The 10,215-nt window shown below is 53.1% G+C and overlaps 1 protein-coding gene across 3 annotated transcripts; it reads left to right on the forward strand.

Annotated features, from left to right (window-relative positions):
• The first annotated feature begins 20 nt into the window (after positions 1–20).
• Positions 21–7,017, forward strand: LOC116237068 (Krueppel-like factor 15). Of its 3 annotated transcripts, XM_090124671.1 has the most exons (5): positions 21–3,098; positions 4,873–4,987; positions 5,943–6,069; positions 6,174–6,268; positions 6,439–7,017. In XM_090124671.1, the coding sequence occupies exons 1-4, from the start codon at positions 2,293–2,295 to the stop codon at positions 6,245–6,247; spliced, it is 1,122 nt and encodes a 373-aa protein (XP_089980797.1). In that variant the 5' UTR covers positions 21–2,292; the 3' UTR covers positions 6,248–6,268; positions 6,439–7,017. The 3 variants fall into 3 exon arrangements, 2 of the variants coding, with proteins under 2 accessions (XP_089980797.1, XP_089980796.1); XM_090124670.1 differs by having other exon boundaries at positions 6,174–7,017; XR_016459902.1 differs by lacking the exons at positions 6,174–6,268; positions 6,439–7,017 and having other exon boundaries at positions 4,873–5,137; positions 5,943–6,068.
• Positions 7,018–10,215: the final 3,198 nt, after the last annotated feature.

Consider the following 10,215-nt stretch of genomic DNA (forward strand, 5'->3'; position numbering starts at 1 on the left):
GGGGCTGCCGAGGGGTGAATGGGGCAGGGGGGGGTCCGGCCGTTCCCGGTGCGCCGGGTCCCGTTTGGGCTGCAAACACCCGCGTGTCCTTGGCTGGGTCGGAGCATCCCTTTATCTCGACGGGATCTGCTCCACGTGGCACCGCTTTGAGCGCGTTTTGGCCCGAGGTTTCTGGGAGGGCAGGCTGTGACCCGAGGTAAGTCGGGGTTCTGGGGCTGCGGGTGTTGGTGGAGCGGTCATTCAGCACCGCTCACACTCACGTTGGCCCGTGACTTTTCCCTCTGTGTGAGAGCTGCACGTCTGCGGAGTTCAGGCAGTAATTGAGTGCTCCTGGGAATCTGAACAGCTACAGGGATGGAAATGCAAAGTGAAGCTCGGCAGCAGCGCTGACCTTGTTATGCAGAACGTTTGCTTGAAGGCCAAAATGGGGCCTCCGTGTCACTGCAGTGCTTTATCTGGGGTCACGGAATGGTGGATGAGCATTTTGCAGAAATGCTGCGGGTTGATAAGTCACTGCTATCTGTAACACATCCCCGGTGTCCATCAGCAATAGAGCTCCCCATAAGTTGCCCTTTTCCCCTCTGCAAGGTCAAACATTACTATTGCTGCTCTTAGAGGGCATCAGGGCTCTGCTGAAGCTGCACAAGGCTGCAAGAAACCTGCCCAGGTCTGCTCAGCCCCAGACCTTCCTGCCCTCTGGTTGTGCTTTTGTTTGTGTTGTTCACCCAACAGAACTGTTCGCTTTGGATTTGTGGGATATGTACTAAATAAACCTTCAGAGCTGAGGAGTTCATGGTGTAATTCGGTTATCCTTGGGGGCATTCTGAAAAGATGAAGACTTCCTGAGCTGCTCTGCAAGGTGGAAAATCAGGTTGGAAAACAGCAGTGTTTGGTAGCCAGAGGGGAAAGGCTCTTCAGAGCCTCTGAAGCGTGCAGACGGAGCTGATGAGAGGGTCAGAAAGCAGAGGAGGATCAGAACACTGGAACAGAGGCAGGGCTGCCTTTCGGTGCTGCCTTTCAGGTGATGATTCAGAGCACGGATTTGTGTTGTGATGAAAACACGCAGCCTGCAGGCTGAGGTTGGTTGGAGCACCGTCCTCACCTCACAATGGGAGCAGAGCTGGCTCTGCTCCTCACAACTTGTTGGCACAGAGCTGTGTTGGGATGGCTGTGGGCAGCCCCAACGATGCACTGCAGCTCTGGGCAGATGGGGAACTTAGGTGGGGATTATTTCTTCTTAAAGGAAGAGCCTTTCTGTTATATCCAGGCTGCTTCTCAGAAATTCCCTCTCCCAGCTCGCAGGACCCTGGGGAAGCACTGATAAGGAGGACTGGCTCAACTGGTTTGCAGCTCTGCAGAAATCTCATGGACTTGTTTACTCTGGAAAACACTCCTAGGTGACTTTGGCATCGGTTTTCTTTCTCTTGAAAACTCGCTTTCCTTATTAAAAGTCCAAGACAAGCAGGCAGGCAGGGCCGTGCCTCACTGAGTGCCTCAGAACTGTGATGATTCCCATCTGCTTTGAGCTGTGTGCCCTCAGGGGCCCCTTGAGCTGACCCCAAATGGGCTGTGTCTGTCTGCACTGCTATCTGATGGAGTGCCACAGTGCAGGCTGACCTGCCTGGATGTGCTCAGTGCTCCTTCAGGCACCACAAAGCGCAGCACAGTGGTGCCCATGTGTTCCCAACACTGGCAGCTCCTATGGTTATTATTAGTTCCCAAACCAGATAGTTTGAACCTGGCTGTGATATGTCTGTGTTGTCGTTGTGCCAACGTTTGGAGAAGCCAGAACCTTCCTCTGGAGCTCCACTAAAACTCATTTGTGAGCCACACGTCGACCTCTGTGCCATCCAGCAGCACATGCCTGCCCTCTGGTGCAGGTGGAAGAGTTTCACTGTGTAGTTTTGCCTTAATAAACATCCCAGAGAAGTTTGCTTCTGGGAGAGATCGAGCCCTTAGGAGCCTACATAGGAAGAAGGTTGGCATGTGTTTTTTGAGCCACAGCATCTTTATTATCAAACAAAGACCACTGACTGCTTTTGCTGTTTTCGTTCTAAGGCACGGTCTGTTACACTCAAAGCCTGGAGTTTTCTTGCTCGTTTCCCATTGGAAATAACCTTGGTGGTGTTTCCTTGCAGATGAGCAAAGACTTCCCCAGCCGAGGTGCTGCAGAGGCTCCTGATCCAGCCCAGCAGGAGCTCGGTGCAGGTGGGGGATGCGGGCCAGCCGGTGCTGTGTGTGAGCAGCCAGGAGCTGCCAACCCCTCCAGGTTCTTTGTCCCATCAGCACAGCATGCCTCCATCCCTCCTGCCAAGGCATGGCCCCAAGGAAGGCTCTGACCACCTCCTGGAGGGCAGCACTGGCTGCCATGAAGGCGACCCACTCCCCTTACCAGGGGCTGATGGGGAGGAGGAGAAGCCGCCCCCCACTGCCTTCGAGGCTCACCTCCAGCTGCCCGACTTCTGCTGCAGCCTTCCCCAGGACTTCATCCCCACCTTGGAGGAGATCGAGGAGTTCTTGAGGGACAAAGCTGAGTTCCTCAAGGATGGAGTGAGCGAGCAGCACGTGGCTGGAGGGAAGGTCGGGGTTGAATCTGAGAATGGTTCGGGTGGTTCTGAGGGACATCCACAAGAAGATGGCTCAGATGGTTCCCAGCCTGGAGGGACAGCTGATGGGAGCAACCAGAAAGCAGCTGATGGAGACGTTCCCGTTGTCCTCCATATCCAGCCTCTCCAGCTCGATAACAGCAGCCTGCTGGCACAGCCTGCTGTCAGAGCGACCCAACTGGTCATCAGCTTACAGGGACAAAACCTATCCCTCCTTCCTCAGCTCCAACCCCCCGTGACCCTCATGGACCAAAAGTACATCAAGATCGCCCCGCTGCCCAACCCGATGGGAGCGAGGATGCTGGGGGGTGTGCAGGATCAGGAAGCAGCCTCTGTGTGTCCAAAAGCCCCCACAGCCCCCGTACGTGTCCACAAGTGCCCACAGCTGGGCTGCAGCAAGGTGTACACCAAAAGCTCCCACCTGAAGGCCCACATCCGCCGGCACACCGGGGAGAAACCCTACAGCTGTGCCTGGCCTGACTGCGGCTGGCGGTAAGTGGGAGCATGGAGGGGGGGGGGAAAGCAGGTGAGACCCTTAAGGAAACCCAGGGGGAAATAAAAAATATTCTGAGTCGCTGTCTGGCAATGCAGTTTGTGCAGCTGGACTACAAAAATGGCTCTTCTAATGAATGCTTCTCCCAGAAAACAGGAGCTGCTGCATCCTTCCCATGTTGGTTCAGCCATCCCTTTGCTTTCTCTCGCTGTGTGCCCACCCTGCCTGCCTGTGTCCCTCCTGCTGGGCCTGCAGCATGGCTCCTTTGTGCGTTTTCTCCTGTTTGCTCTGTGCACAGCATTGTTTTCTTTCATCTCTGTTCCCTCAATGAACCACTCTGCGTTTCTCTGATTGTTTCCTGCTGCTGTGCTCTGTTCCTGGTACCACATGCTTGTCCTGAGGGGCAGGATGCTCAGCACAGCCTTTGGCGAGGAGGGTTAGCAGTCCTCAGATCTTGCATAGTGCTTCTCCTCAGCAGATCTGAAAGGATATCACAAGGAAAACTGGTGCTGGCAGCACTGAGCTTCCTTGGTTTCTTGTGCAACACCTTGGCACCACCTCCACCACCATGATTCCCTGCATGGTGGAGGATGGCTGCTGTCTCAGGAGGAGCTGAGACTTTGGAACTCACTTTTTTTGCAGTAGAGCTGGAAAAGAAGCAGTTGTGTGGATGAGCTGAGGACGTCCTTGGGATGCATTTAATCTTCACAGAGCTTTTGAAGGGCAAGCGTAGTGTTTGCTGTACCAGGTGTGAGCGTGAAATCCTATTGCTGGGAGTCTGGGGTTACATCTGAAGCTCCTTGCTTTGTGCTTCTTTGCGTGGGCACGTTTCAGCCAGATGGAAAAACCCTTCCATCCTAATACTCCTGCCATCTGTGTTGGCTCCGTAGAGGCAGAACAGGAGTAAATCCTGCCCAGTCCTCCTGTCCAGCATCCCCCTGGCACTCGGACGTGCAAAGCAAGCTGCAGTCCCACCAACTCCCAACCTCATTGAGGTGGCACTTCAGAAGGGCTGAGCATCACCTCCCTGCTCCCTGCTGGAGCTCTGTGCCAAGCAGAAGGGCGCAGGAGAATTGAGCAGGGATGTGTGTGTGGTTAAAGGGATTTTCCAGGTGGTGCAGCTGATCTGCACCAGGTGTGGATATCACACAGCCAAAAGCAGTGCGAGCACTGGGTATTCCTGCAAGTCCTTGCTGCTGCATCCTCAGTTAATTCGCATTGGCATGGAAACCTCTGCTCCTCTGCTGCGGGGTGGCTGCATTTGCTGCTCCTCCTTTGTGCTCTGTGCTAAGCCAGCTCGCAGGCTGCTCCTCTCTCCCTGAAAACTCTCTCTCTCACTGAAAACTCGCTGCCATTCTGAGAAACAAGGGGATGCTTGCAAGGAGAATGCACGCTCAGGAAAAACAGGCCCTTCTCTCAACAGCAGTGCCTTTTTTGGCTAGATGTGTGAAGCAATAGGAATCCCTTGCCACTCTGAACTCTGTCCTCACATCCCTGCCAGCCTGAGCTGATGCCCCAGAGAGCAGCTCTCTCAGCATCTGTCCTCGGGGCCATCAGCTCTCCTTCCCACGAGCGTAGAACAGAGGAAGGAAGCAGGCGGACGCTTTAAAACCAACTGAAAACAAGATCTCAGTGGCTGCGCTCCCCTCTTTCCTATCTCTAAACCACTCCTCGGAGAGCTTTCTTCCTTTCTGCTCCCTCCAGGAGGATCCTGGGCTGTTGTGCACTGCCTGGCACAGCGGCTGCGCCCTCCACGCTGCCCTTCTCCCGCAGGTTCTCCCGCTCAGATGAGCTCTCCCGACACAAGCGCTCGCACTCCGGTGTCAAACCGTACCACTGTGCCACCTGCCAGAAGCGTTTTGCCCGCAGTGACCACCTGGCCAAACACGTGAGGATCCACCGGGGCCAATGGGGCAGCATTGGGATGTAGGGCTGACCCGGTGTGGAGCAGTCCTGGTGGCGATGAAGAGGAGAAATGATTTTGTTGTAGCAGACAACAGTGTGTTGGAGTTTTCCTCGAGGACGGCTTGAGTTTAGGGTTTGTTTCTTTGAAATCCACGTGGGGGAAATCTATTGGAGCCCTTGGGCAGCGTGACGTTGCTGCGGTGTGAGCAGGGACGTGCGTGGTGTCAGCAGTGGCAGAAGGGGATCAGGAGGGATGCAAGCAGCAGCACCAGCAGCAAAGCCCTTTTTTCACGTGCTGAAGGAACATCTGTGTGCAGAGACACCCCTGCATGTGGATGCAGGAGAGCTGCATGCATTGGCTGGGGGGAAAGCTGCAACTTGCAGCTTGCTGACGTCCTCTTTGTATTTAACTTCTGGTTAATTAAAGGCCAACTCTTTGCTACCGTGCCAGCTTGCCAAGCTTTTGCAAACATCTGGGAGGGAATTAGGTGCTTGTACAAACAAAGAGTGAACGTCAGGAGTTCCAGCTAGGCTGTGTGTCCCTCCTACGTGGCTTTGCCTGCGTGTCTCAGGCTGATGTTTGGTGCCTGCAGGCTCTTTGCTGCTCAATGCTTGTGCCATTATTCCAGTGTGCTTCCAGGGCAGGACTTTGTGTCCTTGTGTCGAGCTGCTGCTTTGGTGAGGAGAGTTGGGGTGTACCCAGAAGGATGGGGAAACGGGCCAAACCCTGTTCCTCCACCTAAAGCTGAGCCTAAACTCCTTGATTTATTCCTCACCTAGAATGTTTGGGGCTACACGCATCAACAAAAAAAGGGTCTGCTTCTCCTGAGTCTTTTCCTGTGTGCAAGCCACAGCTCATGGAACTCTGCTTTGGCTTCCAGCACGTTGCTCTGCCCCAGCTGCTTGTTTTTTAGGAGAACACCTGCATTGCTTTCCAGGTCCCCAGGCACATGAGCAGGGCTTACAACAGAAAGCACTGGAGCTGTTTAACTTCGGATCCAAGCCTTCCCCAAAGGTCTGGGAGGGCTGGATTCTGGATGCTGGCTGAAACTCCTCCATCCTTGGGTAGGTGTGGAGAAGTCTGAGCAGAAAGCTGCTGCCTGCAGTGGGGTTTCTTTCCGTGCAGCACCTGTGAGCTCAGCCAGAGCTCTCCCCTATGGGGCACACAGGTGGCACTGAACACTCCTGCTGCTGCCCCGTGCCCAAAAAACACCTCCTGAGCGATCGTAACACTGAGCTCTGAACGACGAGCCAGGGCAGGCAGGTATGCAAGGGCCTATTTTTGGTTGCCTTTTGTGTTTGTGGATTTTTGCCTGACCAGGAATTCACTAAATGCCCTTTCCTTGAGGGCTTTCTCCAGGGGCTGCGTGCCAGCGTGACTCATGCCCGTCTCGTGCTTTCATCTGCCCTTCTTTGCTCCTCTCCCTCATCCAGACTCTCCCAGCACACTCCCTGTTCGTTTTGGACCTGCCCCATCCTGCCTCCCTCTGTTTGCAGCCGAAGGCAACTGGGAAAAGGCGCTTTTCCAAACCGGAGCAAGAAAAGCTGTGCCTTCGTGCCAGGCTCTTCTCCCTCCTGCAGCAGCGATTTGCTGAGCAGATGCACGGGGTGGATCTGCCATGGAAGACGGGGCTGGGAGTGCTGGCGGTGCTGGCTTGCTGCTCACCTGGTTTGTTTTGCCATCTCTTTTAAGCAGACCGCAAAGGGAGGGGAGAGATTTTTATAAAATAAAATAGTCCAGATACATATCTCTTGAGCAATGTGTGTTATAGTCTCACCTGCTTCCCTCTGGGGACTTTGGATGACTGGCTTAGAAGGTTTACTGAAGGCTCTGTAATTACCCGTCCTTTGCTCCAGTGAGGATATTAGTCTGCAGCAGAAACGCTTTGTGGAAGTACAGATGAGAGCTGTGGCAATGGGAGGAACGAGGAAGAGGGGACCCTTCTGCCTTCCCACAGATAAAACTATGCTTGGAGGTGCTGAGATGCATCTCATACATGTGTCACTGGGGCTGCTGGGTTTATACCCCAGCTCTGTGCTGAGCTGGGCTGCACGTCTGCCCTGCTGGTGATGGGAGGGGATGGGAGGATCTGCTCGCAGTGAGAAGGCTGTCAGGTTGCTAAGCGCTGCTCTTTAGGAAATTAAATGCAAGCAGGCAGGAGTTGTAGCAGGGCAGGATGTGGGAAGAGCACAAAGAGAAATTCAGGCGACGTTTCTAAATCTGTCCGCCTGGATACAGGGATGAATTTACTCTGGATATAGCAGCAGGCAGCCCCACGCTGCAGCCCACTGCAGCACTGCTGTCCCAGGGTGTGCAGGAGGGACGTGGAGGGTGACACTGTGCAAGGGGCTGGAGGCTGAATAGGGGGCTCTGCTGTGTGTTTGCTGCCCCTTTTTTTCTGCTATAAACCCATCAGGTTGATGACCAGCACCATCAAGGCCTCGCCAACAAGCTGGCACGTCTCAGTGAGGTGGGCATCAGCATCCAGATCTGCTGTCCCTATGGTTGAAAGCATGATGAGCTTCCACTGTGTCCATCCCCACTGTGTCCAGGCAGGAGGTGTGAGGTCCATGGGATTGTTTGGGCTGGAGAAGAGGGGACAGATGGGGGTCCTCATGCGGCCCTGCAGCTCCCATGGCAGCCTATAGCTTCGTATAGCTCTGCTCCCAGCACCATCTCAACCAACCACACGTGATGCAAAGTCAGAGCCACGCAGTGAGATTTCTCTTTATCAGGTGATTTAGCAATCTCTGCGCTTCTCCTCTTGGGCTGCCCGGTGTTTCCCTACGGCCAACAGCTACATTTCACTTCCCAGCTTTGTCCTTGCCTCCAGCTTGGCAACAATTAAGACAAAATGGTGGGGAGGGGTTGATGGTTGGACTTGGTGGTCTTTTCCAATCATAACGATTCCATGACACTCTGGACATCTGTATCCCAATACAACCGACCTTCACCAGCAGCCCCACTCTGACTTCTCTTTTTGCTGTCTCTTCCCCTTTAAAACACTGTTGCTTGAGTGCTTCTTTTTAAAGCATCTTTACGTATGAGCTTTTTCTAAGACCTGCCTGCTTGCCTGCGCTATTTCATCCCATCCCTTTGTCCTACATATTTTCCCCCTTGTGATGTTGTCTAAGATGGGAACAAACCCACGTTCGCTTGCAAACCCACGGCAGGGGAAGCAGAACAAAATGAGAGTTGCACAAAGCAGGAAATTTATTCTCCCTCTCTAGGAAAGACCCTTTGGGGCTGTTTCTCAGTGAAGCTGTCACAGGCACTGAGCTGCAGCTGAGGCCACGTAGATGGCAGGGCACAATGCAGGAGGGTTTGCTTGGAAAACCCCCAGTGCCTTTTGGGGTGCAGCTCATACATGGTTTCCTATCAGAGCACATTTTGGGGTGCAGCTCATACATGGTTTCCTATCAGAGCACATTTTGGGGTGCAGCTCATACATGGTTTCCTATCAGAGCACATCAATATGGGGAGAGATATTATGCTGATAAGTGGAAGGGGTTGGGGCAGAAAGCAGCCGGATCCAGGAGATCTGAGCAACATGTGTGAACCTGGGTGCTCCTCCTTCCCCAAACAAACGGATTGAGCTCTGTTTGAGGTACACACGAGCAGATGTTGGCAAACCTCCCATCTGTGACCCTACAGGAAGAGTCTGATAGAGCGCAGGACTCGTCTTTATTTTCTTCTTTCTTTGTTTCCCTGGCTCGTGGTGGTTGAAGGAGCCCAAGCTCCAAACACAGCAAGCAGTCAGCGTGGAGCACAGAGGGAGCCCAAGGTTTGTTAGCACATCACTTGTGGAGCATTAGTTGTGTTTGAGTCACCTGGAGTGCAGGAGATGCAGTGCTTCCCCTCCCTGCCCACTCTTTTTCACACTATCTATCAGATGGTTAATTTGTGTAAGTAAATAGATAATGGTCAGCAGCTTGGTTTAAAAGCTTCCCTTCTTCCCATGCTTTGCAGAAGGACCCCGTGCTTCATCCCTGTAAGCTGTGGTCAGATGACATCTTGAGTGACACCTCGGGTTCTGTTGTCCCTGAGCTTCATTATATCCCTGGCTTTCACCTCCCCTCCCATCTCCTGTACCTTGAGCAGTAAATGCCATTAAAGGCATGGTGAAACAAAACATTGCTCCCCATCTTGGTCCTTTCACTTCATTTGAGTGGGACCAGCTGAAGGAGATGGGCTGTAACAACACAGAACTTGCCTTCATAGAAACAGCACTGATTGCAGCTGGAGGTGCTTGGGCTCAGCTGGGATCTCAGCAACGCCTTCTTGTGTGTTTGGGGTGATGGCACATCCCAAACAAAAAATGAGCAGCAGGCAGGTTGGTGAGAAGGCAATTAGGTGAAATGTGCACGGAGGACTTTGTACAAACACATCTCACCTCTTGCTGGCACGTATCTGGAAACCTGAGGGTTGCATGTTTTGGCATGTGGGGTGTTTGACAGTGGAGTGCAGCTTAGTTTTTTGTTTTCCTCTGCCAGTGGGTGGGAATCTTGAGGCTGTGTGTGCTTTGGGGAGAGCACTGCCTTTGTGGCATTTCACTGCTGCTCCCAGTGCCAAATCCAATGGGGAAATCTCCGCTCTCCAGCTGGTCCACAATGTGCTTTCTTAGGGCTTAACTCAGGGCAATCACCACTCATCTGTGTGCTGCTGCAGGCCGAGCAGCAGCTGACCACAGTGGGCAGTTTCCTGGGGACTGGAGTGTGTGCATGGGCTGCTTTAATGAGCTTCAGTGTGATTAAGGCTCCTGCTGTGTGCTGTCTGCTCTCTGTGATCCCCATCACTTCTGCTCAGCTCTAGGAGTGCTGTAGGGTTGTGCTTTTGCTACTGGAGTGAGAACCACGGGAAAGGTTTGGGAATAGAGGATGTCTGCAGGGAATGTTCCAGGTGGGGCTGTCCCAAGTGGGGCAGATGGTCTTTTCATAATAGTATCCTTGTAGTATCATTTGAGTTGCTAAAGGATCTTTAAAGATCTTCTCGTCCAACTTTCCCGTAATGAACAGGGACATCAGCAGCTAGAGCCCATCCAGCCTGACCTTGAACATCTCCAGAGGCTCAATATCCACCACAAATCTGTGCAACCCGTTCCAGTGCTTCACTACACTTATTAGAAAAAAAGCTTTTCTCTCACATCCAATTTAACTGTCCCTAATTTTAGTTTGAAATCATTTCTCCTTGTCGTATCACAACAGGTTCTG

Source organism: Phasianus colchicus, chromosome 25 (genome assembly GCF_987193195.1).
Source record: "Phasianus colchicus chromosome 25, bPhaCol1.hap1.1, whole genome shotgun sequence".
Lineage (NCBI taxonomy): Eukaryota > Metazoa > Chordata > Aves > Galliformes > Phasianidae > Phasianus > Phasianus colchicus.

Bases quoted from the DNA above. Each gene is read 5' to 3' on its own strand.
- LOC116237068 (XM_090124670.1), top strand. From the start codon at position 2,293: ATGCCTCCATCCCTCCTGCCAAGGCATGGCCCCAAGGAAGGCTCTGAC. The intron at 3,099-4,872 runs GTAAGTGGGAGC...CTTCTCCCGCAG, and splicing joins TGGCCTGACTGCGGCTGGCG to GTTCTCCCGCTCAGATGAGC. The intron at 4,988-5,942 runs GTGAGGATCCAC...ATTGCTTTCCAG, and splicing joins GTGACCACCTGGCCAAACAC to GTCCCCAGGCACATGAGCAG.